Raw genomic sequence first — 17911 nt, forward strand, 5'->3', positions numbered from 1 at the left:
AAACTCTCCCCAAAATGAGTCCAAGGAGGAAAGAAAAATGCAACAGAAGCAGGCACTCCTGACAACTGTCCCCATCAAGGCATCAAAGACCCCATTCTCATTGGTTCCTAGGATGCTTCAGACCTGGAACTTTTGACTACTTATTTCCCTGGCTACAGTTTGAATGTTTTGTTTTTGCAACTGGGCAACATTATGCATAGTTAGTAGCCACTGCAACAATCTAAAAACCTAGCTTTTCTATTCGAGACTTTAAGAACAATCACTACGTCACGAGGGAACATGGACTTGAGATACCTGCCCAAATCCTCCATCTACCTGGGACTTTTGCACTTAGTGCCTCCCCCAAACCAGGCACAAGGTTAAATGTGCATTTAAACAAAAAAGAGTATCTAGAGGCTGAAAGTGAAGCGAAAAACTGGGCAATTCATCTGATTGACTCCTTACGTTGTTCTGTTTCACCAAATTGCTTAACTTTCTGTTCTGCCTTGGCTGGGCAGACTTTGCTGACTGAAGGTGAAATGGCATAGCTTTTGCCCAAGTAACTTTCGCAAGACTTAGAGGCTCAGTTACTAAAGTGGCCCTGAAATCAATACACTAGCTGCCTGTTCTCTGCGAGGGTTTGTGCCATCTCAGGCTGCAAAGATCATGTGTTCTCTCAGTGACAGACCTACACCTGTAATACACAGGCAGCAACTGCAGACCAATTATGCTGCTTACTTACAAACTTTTTCCTATTTCACTTGATAATTATGAAATATAAACATGCTTTGCGGGAATTTCTGCTGGAGTACTGAAAAGTTTCCACTATGCTAGGAATAAACAATGACAAACAAATGTCCTTTCCTTCATAACGGGGGAGAACGAACACCGTGTCTGGTATTTCTTTGAGAAAAGGTGTCTCTGCATAAATGAAGTCCTTGTTCCATCAATTTAACTAACAAAGCTCCTCAAAGTGGAACAATTTTATTTTTGTAATAATTTCTCCTTAAAGTCCATGCTTCCAAGGATGATACCATCCAGAATGGGTTCGTGTAAAGGGTGTGAGCCATCCTGGAGTGCACATTGTTTACTGAGTGTGTATCTTTTCATAATAGCTGTTTACACACCCTAATGAACTGAACTATGTGCTCCATTTAAATCACAGATACGACTCTTCACAGAACTGTGTACGTAAATGAGCACATTTTGCCACAGGCATTGCTAACTGATCCAACTGCTCTATCAAGTTGCTTTCTCCCTTCATTTTTCTTCAAGTATTTACAGGTCTTGCAAATTTAAATAAGTTTGTGTTGTATGTGTTCAGTCGCTCAGTCCTGTTCAATTTTGCAACTCTATGGACTGCAGCCCACCAGGCTCCTCTGTCCATGGAATTGTCCAGGCAAGCATACTGGAGTGGGTTATCATTTCCTCCTCCAGGGGATCTTCCAGACCCAGGGATCGAACCCACATCTCCTTGACGGTTTATGACTCTTTACAATAAAGTTATACGTTTAATTTCTAGAGTAAATGTTTTCAAGGCTCATAAATTCACTGCCTATATCTTATGAAATAGGCTACTCTAACACATATATAAGAAAACTAAAAAAATACTTCAAAACATGAGGAAAAATAGGAAAGGGACAAAAACAAAACAGAACTTCTGAGAGGCATTAAATAGAAGTAAGAGAAATATAACAGAAATGTTGAAGAATACTGTTAGTTTTTTGATTCACAAATTGGACTAAAAATGATAGGCGGTATCAACAGCTAAAAACCCGTCTCAAAGGAGGAGTAAGGAGAGTTTGGGGGCACATTTGACACAGCAGTTCGAAAACAGTGTCTGTTGTGAAGCAGGAAAAGCTCTCAGCACCAAAGTGTCGACTAGTCCGGCGACCACAAGCAAAGTGCAGAATGCCTGTGAGCCTGAGTCCTGCACCTTCAAATGTGAATAATTATCTCCGTCCTGTGGGGTTGTTAGGAGGCTTGGAAAGATGGATATTAAGGCATTGTGTAAACTGTGAAGTGCTGTACAAACGCAAGCTGTTATTATTATTATGACATCAATGTTTTAGCATCTAAATTATAGGCACAATACATTTATTATCAATGTGTTTAAATACATATCTTGCATGCATTTAGATTTGCTTTTAATTTCATAGGTACTTCCAGTTGGCAGGAGTCTCATAACCATGTGCTTTAGTTATTTTATGGAAGTTGAAACTGGGAAGGTAGATTCCAGCCTGTTTTCTCTTCCCCCTTGTAACTAACAACATATTACTGGGAAAAAATACACGAAGCTGCATACTGAGACAAAATCCTTGAGCAATGCCACTTTTCAAGGAGTGATACGTGAATATGCTTATTTGTACTAAAAATAATCATAAGCATGAATGTCTTTGATACTTTCTAACTTAAACAATTATATTCTATATTTTTACAGTCCCTTATCAAAGTTTTTTATTGTGATCTTTTGTCAAAGTTTTCTTTCTCTGCAAAGGCTTACTCATAGCAGCTTCCAAAAACAAAAGAAAGGGAGAAAGGAAGGAGGAAGGGAGGACAGATTAAGGTAATACATTCTTCTTACTTGTAAATGCGTTCCAGGCATAAGTACTAGGAAACGGTAAGAGATAAAGCAATCAGGAAGTAACTATAAGGAAAGGTTTCTGATTCTTTATTAACGCTGTAGCAAATCAAAACCAAGAACAAGTCTTGAAACGCCTCTTAATTAAAATCAGTACCTTAAACACCAATAGGTGATACAATAATGCTTCAACTACCACCTTTTGCTTTTTTGTCATTCATCTGGACTTAATCAAAAGTAGATGAAACCGAAAGTTCTGGGCTTTTTTCCCCTTGTGAAAGAGATGGTAATTTTTAAACTTTCTAGTATTACGTTAAAATATACCTTAGTTAAAAAAAAAAAAGGCTCTTGCAACTTAAAATAGTTTAATTTATATTGTTTGGCACAATTTAGCCATCTACTCTGGCTTATGACACATACGAATGAACTAAGAGATATTGTGTAAATGCAGAAAAGGAATGGCAATGAAATCTCCTGACAATTTTCAGGTATTCAGCATTTGCTGGTAAGTAAGTAAAACAGGTAAAAAAAGTTTTGAAAAACTTTCTGAAATCCCATTTACAATCACAAGAGATTTCCGGGAACACTTGCCTGTCCTGAAGGACTTCCACAGGATCAATAAATGATTTGTCTCTATTCCAGACACTAGAGATGAATTTTATGAGTGAGGGCAAAGAAAGTAAAACAGGCACAGTTTTTCACATACATTCACACATATTCAGCTTGTCATCCTGGAGAGACTATAAGCAGTGAGTCAGTTTTCTCCAAGAAAAATAAGAAGCTTTTACCTAGAGTAAAAGAAAGGAACTTTAGCCAGTGGCCATGATAACCTCATGAGTAAGGGACTACAGCTGCTAAGGCATGACATCACCCGCTATGAGCAGGCCTGGGCGTCTGTAGTAGGAAACCATCAGGTATCATGTTGCTGCATTTAAAATAAAGTCCTTCACAAATGCTCTAAGTAAACAGTGGTCTAGAACCACCTCCATATTTCTTTCCACATAAAGGCAGGAATGAGTACACAGGGGTGCATCAACAGCCATTAACCCCGTTACAAGTCTGCCTGCTTGTTTCCAAACAACCTCTGCAAATAAACAGGTAAACCAGTTTTCAACAGTGAATCAGGAAACAGATGTCTTATAATTTACAAGTGAGCAAGGCTCGATTAATGCGAGAGATTTTCTGAGTTCAGTGTGATTTAACAAGTATTTATTGTGTCCAGAACTAGGCAGTCTTCTGTTTTCATTCTCTCTTTGCTTTCTGTAGTAGGAGTTACATAAAGGATCGGACAAGGTCATTTTTCTTATTCACAATAAGTTTTAGGGCCAAATCATGCTACTGGGGAGAATGTTAAAACTATCAACTATTGTCCAGATTCTAGTTCAATCCTTCATATCTGGTTACTTTTTTAAAAAACAACCAAATGGCCATTGTATTTTTTAAACGCGCTTTACTTTTGATATTGTGAGTTTCCTTATGATTATTAAGAAAATGAAGCAGGAAATGCTAAACGCCTTCGCCCCTGCGTGTATGACATGACCAGTCATGGTGGGCCCACTGCAGGAACATCAGCCACAATATTGCCTCTCTTTTCCCTTCGCACAGAGACCAGGCAAAAACTTCATCCTTTGAGGTTCAACTATACGTCCTCTTCTGGGGACACTGCCACTGTCACAGAGACAGAGGCAGCTCCTTTTTTGGGCTCCCATCAAACCCCTGTCATGTCTGTCATGAGACGCTGTACTACACGTGTCCCTGTCCCAACTCAGCTCTGCAAACTATGCATCCAGGAAGGCCAGACGCAGTTACCGTGCTCCTCCAGTGAACTCAGAACCCAGCCTGAGGTCTGTAGGCAGCACGTCAGCAGCTCTTCCACCCTGGTGTGCATCTCATCGTGGGCCTGACCCCCAGCAATTATCCAGAGGTCTGGGTGGGGATTCAGGAATGGACATTCCTATCAAGATGCTCTTACTGCTGTCTTGGGACATACTTAGAAGCCAGTGGACTAGACTTCTCATGTATCAGTTCATGAAAAAAAAAAAGTAACTTTGAGTCTCTTTTACTAATGAAATATAAACCAGTTCCTTGATCTTGAGGAAACCCATGTGTAATGTGTGAAAAGTGGAAGTCAGGAAACAGAGACAAAACTTGTCTGCACAAGCTGCACACACCACTTAATGTACTCTTCACAACCCCCCAGGGAGTTTTTAAAGGTATATTCAGTGCTCCATCCTCCAGAAATTTTGACTGGACTGACCTAGGGCATCCTTTTTTTCCAGAAGTTTCTTGGTGAGGAATGTTCAAAGTTCAAAGGCTACTGTTCTGTTTTGTTTTTTAAAAAAGAGTCACCTCCTAGTCTTTTTGGATCGGTCATTAACATATAAAAAAAGCAATCTGATGCTTTCCTACATAAGAAATGGTGAATTCTCATCTGATGATTTGCAGCAGTATACTAACATGATTCTCAACATACATGAGATCATTCCACGATAACATGATTACAAGTACATGATTCTTAACGTACTTACATGCACAATATGTACGGTTGTTGATAACTGCACCTAATCTGGCTTGCTAATCACAGTGGCCTAGTCCAAAAAGCAGCAGGTAATCTAGAACCTGGCCAGGCTCAGTATGGATGGTGACAAAGAGCATGGAAGAGGTTGGGGTGAGTTGTTCCACTGCCAAAAACATTGAAGACAAACACAATACCAAAGACATTGAAATGCTAATAAAACAACAATTCAAGGCCACCACTCTCCTGGGCTCCAGACCTGTATACTGCAACTGCCTCCTGGACTTTTCTATCAGAGTACCGCAAATTCCACCAACTGACTCTACTCTTCCTGGAGCACTTGCAGCCTCTGTGAATGCATTTATGTTTGTCCAGGTTTTCAAGTCAGAAGCCTGTGTGTCATCCTGGAACTCTCTCTTTCTTGTACTCGTGACATATGATAATCAATCAATTCCACCTCCGATCTTCCTGAGTCTCTTGTTCTGCACATTTCATCTCATGTTCTGCTATAGCATTTCATCTGCATGACTCACCCATCTCCCTATTTCTACCATTGCCCATGTAACCCATTCCCCACAAGCCTGCTAGAGTCTTCTTTCCACCAAATACATTACACCAGTTCCTAGCTGCATGGCGCCCCTCCCTTCACACATAGCTCTCAAACAACTGCAGCCTTGTCAGCTCTCCCTTCACCTCCCACCACAATGGATAACCAGTGCTCTTCAGGACTTTGCTACTCTTGACACATTTCTTGGAATGTCCTTCACATCATATTATCTGGGGAAATACACATAGTTCTTTTCAGGCTCAAATGAGTAATCCTTCCATTTGGTGCTACACCTAGCCCCCTCTGCAGGCAGAATTTAAAGCAAGGACTAAATACCAGAAGACTTCTTTATCTTGCATTGAATTCTATCACTGCTTCTGTGACATTTTCACACTTGTTATCTATAGATCTCTTCTTCTTTTGACTTCTAGACACTTATGGGCAAGTATCAAGTCAGATTCATTCCCAGAGCTCAAACTGTGGATGGAACAGCACAAATAGTCACCATGGCTCGAACATAAAGAAAAAAAATGCAAATAAAAGCCAAAGTTGTCATACGTAATAATACCTGTCTTTTTACTCAAAGGAAGAACAACAGTGGTTAATTCATATAATAATAATTAAATATAATAAACTAAGTCAAAGCCATGTTTACTGGCCACCTAGTAACAGGTGCAATTGTGGCTGTATCAAGAACTGTTTTGGACACTCTTGCACTGTTGGTGGGAATGTAAATTGATACAGCCACTATGGAAGATGGTATGGAGATTCCTTAAAAAAAATAGGAATAAAACTGCCATATGACTCAGCAATTCCACTCCTAGGCATATGCCCTGAGGAAACCAAAATTGAAAAAGACACATGTATCCTATTTTTCACTGCAGCACTATTTACAATAGCTAGAACATGAAAGCAACCTAGATGTCCATCGATAGATGAATGGATAAAGAAGTTGTGGTACATATACACAATGGAATATTACTCAGCCATAAAAAGGAACACATGTGAGTTCTAATGAGGTGGATGAACCTAGAACAGAGTGAAGTTAGTCAGAAAGAGAAAGATAAATATTGTATTCTAACACATATATATGGAATCTAGAAAGATGGTCCTGAGGAATTTATTTGCAGGGTGGCAATGGAGAAACAAACATAGAGAATAGACTTGTGGACTCGGGGAAAGGGGAGGAGAGGGTGAGATGTGCGGAAAGAGTAACATGGAAACTTACATTACCAAATGTAAAAGAGGTAGCTGGCGGGAATTTGCTGTATGTCTCAGGAAACTCAAACACGAGCTCTGTATCAACCTAGAGGGGTGGGATGGGGAGAGAGACGGGAGGGAAGTACAAAAGGGAGGGCAAGTGTGTATATATCAGCCTATAGCTGATTCATGTTGAGGTTTAGCAGAAAACAAAATTCTGTAAAGCAATTGTCCTTCAATAAAAAAATTAATTTAAAAAAAACCTGTTTTCGAGACATTCTCATCCAATCATTAGTTCACTAAATTGCAATTCAAGGCTCTTGATAAAGGCACATTCCAGATACAGTCAGAAAAGATACTTGGACCCTGGGTTTTTCCATGAGAACCCACCAAAATGGGGTATAATGCAGAACAGAAAAGGAAACTCTATTCCACACTCAAGCTTTCACAAATGACTTTCTTAAGCAAGCTGCTGAAATTTGGTAGGAGTAAAATTTATTTTAAGCATATACAACTCACAGATGCTCGTTCAACAGGGTCAGACATTTGATATTATACTTCAATGTCTTCAGAGATTAAAATGTCAAATTCAGCGCTTAGCTTCTAATGGGGCTAAGTAAACAAGCTACCACAGTCACCAGCCCCAGCCACCCCTCCTGCCCCACCTGGCTCAGGGAACCTTCTAGACAACTGAATCGTGTCTACCTAAACCTGTTGCAAGGAAGCCGGACCTGATGACTCTGAAAAGGTGAAAATTTCAGTCAAACCGGTTATTTGGCGTAAGTCCTAAAGCCTGGATCCTTGCCTCAATTCAAGCTCACCTGCTGACGCCCATGGGCTGCATGGCAGACTATCCTTAGACATTGTGCAAAGAAAAAACTGTTGGAATTTTCTCCGGGAAAAAACCTTTTAGAAGGAAGATGAAAAAAAAGGTACGAGCAGAAGCTCTGATGCAAATGGGAATGACGTATAAGAACAAGCTAAGATGTAAATTCTGTTCCGTATGTGTTGATGGTTCAGAAATAAACAAGTAATTATTAACCGAAATAAAAAATGGTTCTTATAATCTTGAATGTCCACAAATAATAGAAGAAAACACAACAGGGTTTGAGAAGCAGAATCTAGTTTTTGAATTACGTCTACAAGGAAACAATGCCTAGAACTTGTTCTAGAACTTGGATCTTTTCTGGAAAACATATCCCCATTAGTAAAACCAAAACCCATTTCTACTATACTAAGTCCAAATTAAAGCGCACACACACACACACACAAACACAACTTTCACAGCAAGTCACATGGCAGGGGCCAGGAGAGCTCCTAGATGTCCTTTAACAAGTTGAGGATCCCCATCACAGATCCTGCCCCCATATCGAGGCTTGGGGTACCAATATGGGCTATCTTCTCTTAAATACCATGATCATCAGTTTAATGTTAGAGCTGGCTTGCCACTCCCGTGAAGAAAGTTTCAGACACTAGCTGCTGGTTCTGGAGCTTGGACCAAAGGAAAAACAAAGAATGTTTTATTTTAAATAGGGCAGAATTCTTCTCTTTATTGACACCACCTCTAACAACATTTTACAACATGTTAGTGCCATCACATGGACTGAGTCTAATTATGTAGCACAATGAATTCTGGCAATTGGTGTCTTCAAATTTCAGAATAAGTTCTTGAAAACTTATGGACTATGCAACTAAATATATGAAGCATGAAATGGCAGTCCAAAGCCGATGGGAGCTATCAGCCATTTACTGCTAGATGGAGCTACATAGTGTGGACAGATGACAGCCACACAGATGCTGGTCTCCTTTCCAGATCAGAAAAGCAAGATACTACTTAATCAGTGGCCTAAAGCACCACTCTGGAAACAACAATACAAACCATTAGGATAACCACGGCCCCTTTTAACTCATCATGTCTAGCACATGCGATGCACTCAATAAACATTCATTGAATTGAGAAACAAGGTCTCAGAACCTGGAGCTGGCAAGGGACACATTCACCTTCACACAGCGTGGGAATGAGAACACAGGCTCCTGGCCTCCAGGCCAGTACTGAGTGGGCGTCCTCTAGTCTCCTTAAAGAAAGGGAGGCTTCACCCTGGATACGATTCAAAATCCCCAAATTTGTTCTCTTTTATACAGCCCAGATCTACTGAGCCAAGGATATCACCTGAGGAGGGTCCAGGCAGGATGGCCTAGCTGAGAATACCATCCAGGATCACTTCTGGAGCAGCATCTTCACCTTTCTGTTTTTCAAAAGCAAGGAACTTGCTCAACACTCCTCCAGCAATCTCCACATTCATCGCTCACTTTGTGACAGAGTTCTTCCACAAAAGGGGCCTCCTGAGTACTGGGAGCAGGAGTACAGGCAGGTGGCTTCCTCATCCCCAGTCTTCTTCCTCCCTCTGCCAGCATCCTACATCACACACACCGACAGGGCTCCTCAAAAGCCAGAACTCGCACAGAGCAACACAGACAGCGCCTAGGGGAGGGCTCTGGGGCCAGAGTTTGACTATAAGATCTGCCTTTTGCAAGCTACGGGAAAGTCACTTTACTTTTCCATACCTCGGTTTCCCCACATATAATGACAAGAGCCAACTTGTATGGTTGATGTAAAGATTAAAAGGACACTTAAAATGGTGTCTAACAGGACCAAGTGCAGCAAGAACAAAGACAAACCTCTCTAAAATGAGTAAATATTCTAGAATAAAACTTACCAATTTGATCAACACGGGTCTTTAACACTTGCTGTTAATAATTTGCCCTGTACATTTTGGTCTTCTTACTTTAACATTTGTTCACCTACTCTCACTACTCTATTCAGAAGCATTCTGTTTTAAACAAACATGGGACTAACAGGCAATTTAAGTGGTATTTATATATTTCTTAGAAAAGAATCTTTAAGCACTAATAGTAGTGTTCAGAAGGGTAACAGCAAAGAGCTGGGAACATTTCTGAAGTGAGAAAAGTGATGCTTTGGAGGCACTCCAAGGGTTTAAAATAAGGATGGGGTCCCCTTGCCACCTGCCTTCAGGCGGGAATCCTGTTGTCAACTGATTCAGGAGCTGGACCACAGCCTGGGACTCAGAGGAGGAGAGACTTTCATTGAAAAAACTAATTTCTTTCCTTTTTTTTTTTTTTTTACTAAAATCATCATTCTCTTTCCTTTGCAAGATTGTTAAAACTCCAGATGTTCCAAAAGAGCTTTTTACATCGGCAGCAATCTTGCCAGAGATTTCACCTCTATTGCCAGTGATTTCCAAACTTGGCTGCCCAACAGAATCACCTAAAGAGCTTTTAAAAATTCATACAACCAGGACTCACCCCAGACCAGTGAAATGACAAAGTCTGGGGGTGGGAGCCAGACATCGTTTTTTGTTTGTTCTGTTTCAAATCCCAAGTGATTCTAATTTGAAACAAAGTTTGGGAAACACTGCTTTATGCCTTAGCGCTCCCGCATCAAACTCGCTCAGCACCATACCCTGTGCCAATGACCTCAACAGCAAGTACAGACCTGACTCTCGGAACCCAAGCTGCTCGATCTTGAAATTGTGCAATTAAACCTTCTGAGGCATGTTTCTCATTTCAAGTGGGTTTATGGTCGGCAGTCACGAAGCCAGACTCGCTCATGTTCGGTCTGGATATTTGGCACACGTGAATCACGGACATCAATTTTTTTTTAATTTAAATTAAGTTTAATATTTTGGTTGGCTTAATGTCAAATTCTTCAAAACTAGAAAACACATCCCAAACACAAAAATTTCTGGATTTTGAGGAGGAAAGCTTGCTGTGAGCCCTGTTTTGAAACCGTGGGGAACCAGCCAGGATGGGTTCCGCCCCTGGGGCGTTCGCACCAAGCCCCGGCTGTTTGGCCACGGCCTGTCCCACCGCTCCGTCCCATCCACCTCGAAGCCGGGACACGCGGCCCACGGGCTGCAGGTGGGGGCGAGTCTCGGGAGTCCCGGGAAACCACCACTCAGGAGAGTCCACCGCCTGAGGGGCGCGGACGGCGGGGGCAGCTCGGGCCGCACCCGGGTGTGGGGAGGCGCTGTGAGACCCGCCCCCTGGTGCCAACGGGTACCTCGGCCCTCCCTGACTCGCAGCACAGGTGGCCGGTGCCCGGAACGAGCTTCCGGGCCTCCAGGTCAAGGCTGCTCTGGGAGGATGGCTGCCAGGTTCGGGAGCCTGACCGGAGGCTGGGCGCGGGTGCGGGGCCGGGCGCGGAGGGCCGCTCCGGTCCTGGAGGTCCGAGGGAGCGGGGTGGACAGTGTCCCGTCTCAGCTCCCGGCCCGGGCAGATTGTGGGCGCACGTGCTGGGACGCGCTCGCCTGGGCGTCCAGCCCGCGGAGGGCAGGAGAGCTGAGGGGAAAGCCGCGCTCCGGGCTCCTCGGCCCGCCGCGCCCCGCGTCCCGCGCCCGAGGTTGCCCCGCCGCCCGGAACCGAGACGCGCATTCCTCTGCAGCCCGGCGGAAAGCGCGGCCGCCCGGGACGGGAAGGACGGCGGCGCGGGCGTCCTTACCTTTCTTCTCCTCCAGCGCTAGACTCGTCTGGAAGTGCGCTGCCAGCAGCACCAGGAGCGCCGCGCGGCCCGCCCCGGAGAGTCGCATCGCGCCGGGCTCCGCACTCGGTTGGGACGCAGCGGCCGCCGTGCGCTGGTCTCGGCGGCGCGGGACACGGCGGCGCAGGACGGACAGGGCTCGCGTGGGGCCGCGGGCGTGCGCACCGAGCCGGGGCGGAGGCTGCGCGCTGCGCCAGCCACCGGGACTTCTAGCTCGCTGGGGCGGAGGCGGGGGCGGGGGCGCGGGGAGGCCGGGCTGCAGGAGGAGGGACCGGGAGGAGGGGCGGACCGCGCGCCTGACCGAGGAGGAACCCGCCGGAGGAGCGCCGGCCGGCAGGACTAGGGGCGGCGGACAGCGGCTGCCCCAGGAGCCCGGTGCCCACGGAGGGGCCGTGAGGAGCCGAGCCGGGCGTCCCTCGCGGACGCGCCTGCTGTCTCCCTAATCCAGCCTTCTTCGAGCCACTTTTGTGCGGGGTTACCATTTCCCCTCTTTCTCCCTCCAATTTGCGGGGCAAACTTGTACTAACTCCAGGCAAACTGGCTGAGCCCTAGGCCCAAGGCCAGATAAGGGTGCCTTGGGGGAAACCACCGCTTTATTCTGGCACCCAACTCCTCTGAGCACCCTGGGATCCCAGTGGGGATCGGAAGTGGCCTGGAAGCTAAGACGTTCGTTAGCCGCGCCCACGTGGCTGGGGTGGGTGTCTGGCCTCTGAGATGCTCTCTCAAGCCCGAGGGTCCTTCAGGTGGCGTCAAGCACCCTCGAATTCAAATGAAACAAGGACACCAAACTCCTGGCAGAGACTAGCCTTGGAAAAATGTTTGTTGAATCAATGCTTGGCACCGAAGGAGTATGCCAGGGGTACATGAAGTAAATCACTTCAGAAAGTCAAAGCGCTTAGAATAAAGGCTTAATATAAATACTAGCTAGATGCCCCTCCGCCCAGAGACAACCACGGTGTAACTCAAGCAAGGGAAAGACAGAGAAACCCACTAAGGACTGGGCAGGAAGAAATTAGGCTTTCTCAGGCTGCAGGGGAGGAGGCAATGGCACCCCACTCCAGTATTCTTGCCTGGAGAATCCCAAGGACGGGGAGCCTGGTGGGCTGCCATCTCTGGGGTCGCAAAGAGTCGGACACGACTGAAGTGACTTAGCAGCAGCAGCAGCAGCAGCAGGCTGCAGGATCTTTTTAGCTAAATTCCTTCTGCAAAGCCCACCCTAACCTACTGCTCCTCTTCCTCCAAAACAGACGTCCTCCACCATCTACAGTCAGACTCCTCTTCACAAGATCCACTGTGACATTCAGGTGGTTTACCTCTGGTCTCCCTGATATTTAAGCTGGAATCGCAAACTCACAATAATTGGAGTTAGAGCAGGACCTTTCCTATGGTGGGAGGAGCAGAACTTGCATCTTTCCTTCCCAGGGACCAAGTCCATGGAACCTGGGTGGGGCTTCTTTAAATTTAGAGTTATTTGTGTTTGTTTCTTCATTTTAATGAATCAGGATGACCATTGAGCCTGTTGAACTCATCCAGCCCCTGGATGAAGAAGGCTGTGTAGATTCTGCAGGCCATGGCTTCAGTCCCCTCCAAACACTCCAAGCAAGGACGTAAAGTGGTTTATAGAAAAACAACCACAGGAAAACACCGTCTGCTAGAGAAGGGCACAGGGGCACGTAGCAGTGGGCATGGAGTGCAGCCAGGGGTACTTTGCATAGCTGACCTGCTCACAGAAGTTCCAGGCATGTACTCCACAAGGGCCACAGACTGATCCCTAAGCCTTTGTTGAGGAACATTTATGCGGTAGCATGGATCATATTGTCCATTAAAACACAAAACTACCACCAATTTGGAAGACTGCACAGGAATTCTCCCATGAGTCCCCAAAAGAGGTCAACAGCAATAACCTTCACAGTACATCCTTCCACATGACCTGATGGTATCTCAAGAAGGAGAGATTTGTGGAAACAATTACCTGAAGAGACAGTGTGGCACACAAGTCAATATGGAGTGGGTCCAGTGGGGAGAAAAGGGTGGTTCACCATCCTCCTAGGACAGGTATGTGACATGTCCTGAGCTTGTGATGTGAAGGGTGACATGCAGGATGATTTTATGCTCTTTGGTAGGTACACGGAGGGGTATGTACTCATAAATGTGTTACTTGTTAAGTAAAGAACTGTGTGACTGAGCTAGCAGAAATGATATCCTGAGAGAGCAGAGCTTTTCCCAGACTGGACCCCTTGTAGAGGATGCTTGAGTACTCAGCCTCTGAAGAAAGTGACCCCAGGTCACATCCCGGGCCATAGCCCAAGCAAAAGCTGCCACCACCATCACCACCATAAGAAAAGCAGGAGCAGCCCTGACTCCACTGTACTAGGTACTGTTCAGAAATTCACTTATCTGACCACCCATGAGCAAGGTTACTTGTCTGCCTTTTATGGCAAGATGATGCTGTGGCTAGGAAATGTTAAGTAAATAACTTGCCCAAAGTCTCAAAGCATCCTTGCTAGTCATGAGGCCAGTCTCGAACCCAAACCCTGGCAATGTCCTTCATCACTGTCATACTGCCACTTTTCCAAACCTGAGACACATAGAGACTTTAGGCCTCCAAATTCTATTTCAGAATATTTGGGAAACTTTTTAGAGACAGTACAACCAAAGTTTCTACTTGGCCACCAAATTCCTAGATAAAGCCTCCCTGCACACCAAGAATTTACACATTAAATCTCCTGTTGTCCATCCATTTTCATAACATAGATTTGTTCATTACTTTGCCAGCTACAAATCGGAAACCCTTTTTCTCCTCTGATGAGCAGTTCTCCTCTTTGAAGAGGTTTCTGAGTATTTTAAGTAAGAGTTCAGTCCTTTCTAGAGGGCACATGGCAGAGAATCCCCTGAAACCACACACCCTGTGAAAGGGGAGGAGAAGCCAGGATTATTTGGCAGGGTGACGATGGGAAGGCTTCAAATATTTTAAGTTCCATTTTAGGCAAAAGGCATTTGGCCACCTGTTTTCGCTGGCCTTTGAGGTCAAAGCAAGAACTGAAGAGGAAAAACACCAGAGTGGCAGAGTTCAGAACTTTAAAAATTATCTTTTATAAACTACTGGAGTTTTCTAGAAGTGGGATGAGTTGCCTCCAAGTGGAAAGTGTGTTTGTCTATCGATAGAGAAATTTGGATGCAGAAGCAATACCTGGGAAGCTGTGAATTAAGAGCTGAACTAGATGCCTTCCAATCCTAAAGTTCTATAAGAACATGTGCTCCTAAAACAGGTTTCCACTTCAATGTACACATGCTCAACAGTTCTTTTAAAGATATATTTTGAGAAGATATAAGAACTGCCACTGGGGAGGACATCTCCCCAGCTGGGAAGTAGTTGAGGGTCAGGAGTTGGAGGGAGACATGTTTTCAAATGTCTGTCCTTTTACACGCTTACAATTATTCACTGTGAGCAGGGATCACATGCTTCTGAAAGGTAAGAGTCTATGGCCCCAGAACCCTTGCTGAGGTTCCTGGGAGGTGCTGGTGGCAGGCTTTCCTGATTTCTTCTCCCTTTGAGTCAAGTTGTATGCATCTGACTCTGAGTTGAGGGCTGTCTCTGGTACAGTAGATGCAGCTTCTTCTTCAGGGATAATATACTGACACAGAAGTGCTGAGGCCTTCATTTGTCATTAGTATTCTTACTACTAAAAATTTTGTGTCATTAGTATTTTTCATTATCTCTAGGGTTGATGGTGTGGATCACAACAAACTGTGGAAATTTTTTAAAAAGATGGGAATACCAGACCACCTTGCCTGTCTCCTGAGAAACCTGGATTGGGTCAAAAAGCAACAGTTAGAACTGGACATGGAACAACATACTGGTTCAAAATTGGGAAGGGAGTATGATAAGGCTGTATATTGTCACTCTGCTTATTTAACTTATATACAGAGTACATCATGCTAAATGGCGGGCTGGATGAAGCACAAGCTGGAATCAAGATTGCCAGGAGAAATACCACCAACCTCAGATATGCAGATGATACCATTCTAAGAGCCTCTTGATGAGTGTGAAAGAGGAGAGTAAACAAATGCTCACTTGAAACCCAATATTAAAAAAACTAAGATCAAGGCATCTAGTCTCATCACTTCCTAGTGAATAGAAGGGACAAAATTGGAAGCAGTGACAGATTTTATTTTCTTGGGCTCCAAAATCATTGCACATGGTGACTGCAGCCATAAAATTAAGATGCTTGCTCCTTGGAAGGAAAGCTATGACAAACCTATTCAGTGTATTAAGAAGCAGAGACATCACTTTGCCAACATAGATCTGTATAGTCAAAGCTTTTCCAGTAGTCATGTACAGATGTGAGAGTTGGACCATAAAGAAGACTGAGTGCCGAAGAATTGGTGTTTTCAAATTGTGGTGCTGGAGAAGACTCTCGAGAGTCCCTTGGACTGCAAGGAGGTCAAACCAATCAATTCTAAAGGAAATTAACCTTGAATGTTTATTAGAAAGACTGTTACTGAAGCTCCAGTACTTTGGCCACCTGATGCAAAGAGCCAACTTATTGGAAAAGACCCTGCTGCTGGAAAAGATTGAGGGCAGGAGGAGAGGGGTGACAGAGAATGAGCTGGTTAGATAGCATCACCAATTCAATGGTAATGGATCTGAGCAAACTCTGGGAGATAGTGGAGGAGAGAGGAGCCTTGCATGCTCCTGTCCATGCAGTCACAAAGAGTCAGACACAACTTACCAACTGAACAACAACAATAATGCTCAAAAAGCAGGAGCTTGTTTTGAATGCTAGATTCTAGCATTGTTGAGATTTTTGTTAATTAATTTGCACAGGGATCTTGTAGAAAGTTTCTGGACTCTACACAATGCCTTGCTCATGTTAAGGGTTTAAAACTGACACTAAATATTTTATCCAAGGTGTCACTACTTGTCTTGCTAGAAACACTAGCCTAGAGGTTTCAACTGGTGGCCTGCAAACCAAGTTCAGGATGCAGATGTAGTTCTGTGGGGTCCATGTAATATTTCTTCCAATTAAAGTAGTTTATTAATAGCAGCATTTAAAAATCAAGAGATTTCATATTCAAAATGTGGATTTCATGTTTCTTTTGAAAAATGCGAAGTGCTGGCCAACTGGGTGGGCTTTCATGCAAGCTGGCATTTCGAAAGGTGATAACTGTCGTTTTCGGAAAGGACACTGGGTCTCCAACACCACCAAGCCTGATCCAACAGGTCATGGGGCCTGTGTGGCTACTCCTGGCATTAGTGTTTGCAGCCTCAATCTTCCTGATTAAATAGTGCTACTGCCACATTTTAGGTGTGGTTCTCATTATGGGTTTGCTCTCACCGCTACCAATTTCACTGATTTCTCAATGCCATCAAAAAATAGGATTTTTTACCATTCCACTGTAAAAATAATGTCAAATGTAACTAGAAATCTCAATGCCTGCATTTAAGGGAATTGCTATTTTGTCACTGGAGATGAGTGAGGTGTTCTAATGGTGGCACTTAGTTTTGTCACATGCTAAGATCATTTGGCCAGAGAAGGCAATGGCACCCCACTCCAGTACTCTTGCCTGGAAGATCCCATGGACGGAGGAGCCTGGTAGGCTGCAGTCCATGAGGTCATAAGAGTCGGACACGACTGAGCAACTTCACTTTCACTTTTCACTTTCATGCATTGGAGAAGGAAATGGGAACCCACTCCAGTTTTCTTGCCTGGAGAATCCCAGGGATGGGGGAGCCTGGTAGGAGGCCATCTATGGGGTCACACAGAGTCGGACACGACTGAAGTGACTTAGCAGCAGCAGCAGCAGCAGCAAGATCATTTGGCAAGTTCCCACTGCCTTTCCTCTTTAGTAATCTCTCTTGAGACCAATTAATTGTAGCCCAATGAGGAAAAGCAGAGTGTCCATGGCGTCTTGCTGCCCTCACCCCATAGAGGATGGAACCTTCTGTTCCCCCTACAGCCTTGGACTTGTGGAACATGTTACTGGAGAGATTCATGTCATTTCTGGGCAAACTCTTCAGAAGCAGAGTGCACTTCCCCATGACACTTTCCTCTACCTTAGTTGGTGATGGTCCAGAGAGTGGATTCCTTCTCAGCCTGGGCCTGGAATAAGGATGACGGCAGGGAGCAGAGCCTTCAGCTTGTCGCATCTACATGATGGACAGGAAGAGCAGGAGAGAAACTCAGCTTTGCTCAGCTACCTGGATGTCCAGGTTGTTTCTCACTCTATTATACCCTAGCATTACTTAGTTTATACAAGAAGGTCTTCAACACCTAGTTAAATATTTAAATGATATTTTATGAATAATTTGTATTACATTATTTACTTTATGTTTGATACATAAACATTCACACATATATATCTGTGCATGTGTAATATATATTATACACAAGTACACACACACACATATATGGGGCAGGGGGCATGTGTGAAGTAACCAAATGAATAAGATCTAGAAATTGCCGTTAACTAAATGGACTTTGAGCATGTGTGTGTATGAAAGTTGCTTAGTTCTGGGGATGGAACTTG

The 17911-nt window shown here is 44.3% G+C and overlaps 1 protein-coding gene across 1 annotated transcript in view; it reads right to left on the minus strand.

Annotated features, from left to right (window-relative positions):
• EGFR (epidermal growth factor receptor) overlaps positions 1-11591 on the minus strand; it is a 217481-nt gene extending 205890 nt beyond the window's left edge. Inside the window, exon 1 of the mRNA XM_002696890.6 lies at positions 11342-11591. Within this exon, the coding sequence (XP_002696936.2) occupies positions 11342-11429 (88 nt within the window). The 5' untranslated portion in view covers positions 11430-11591. The remainder of the gene's footprint in view (positions 1-11341) is intronic.
• Positions 11592-17911: the final 6320 nt, after the last annotated feature.

This window comes from Bos taurus, chromosome 22 (assembly GCF_002263795.3).
Source record: "Bos taurus isolate L1 Dominette 01449 registration number 42190680 breed Hereford chromosome 22, ARS-UCD2.0, whole genome shotgun sequence".
Classification (NCBI taxonomy): domain Eukaryota; kingdom Metazoa; phylum Chordata; class Mammalia; order Artiodactyla; family Bovidae; genus Bos; species Bos taurus.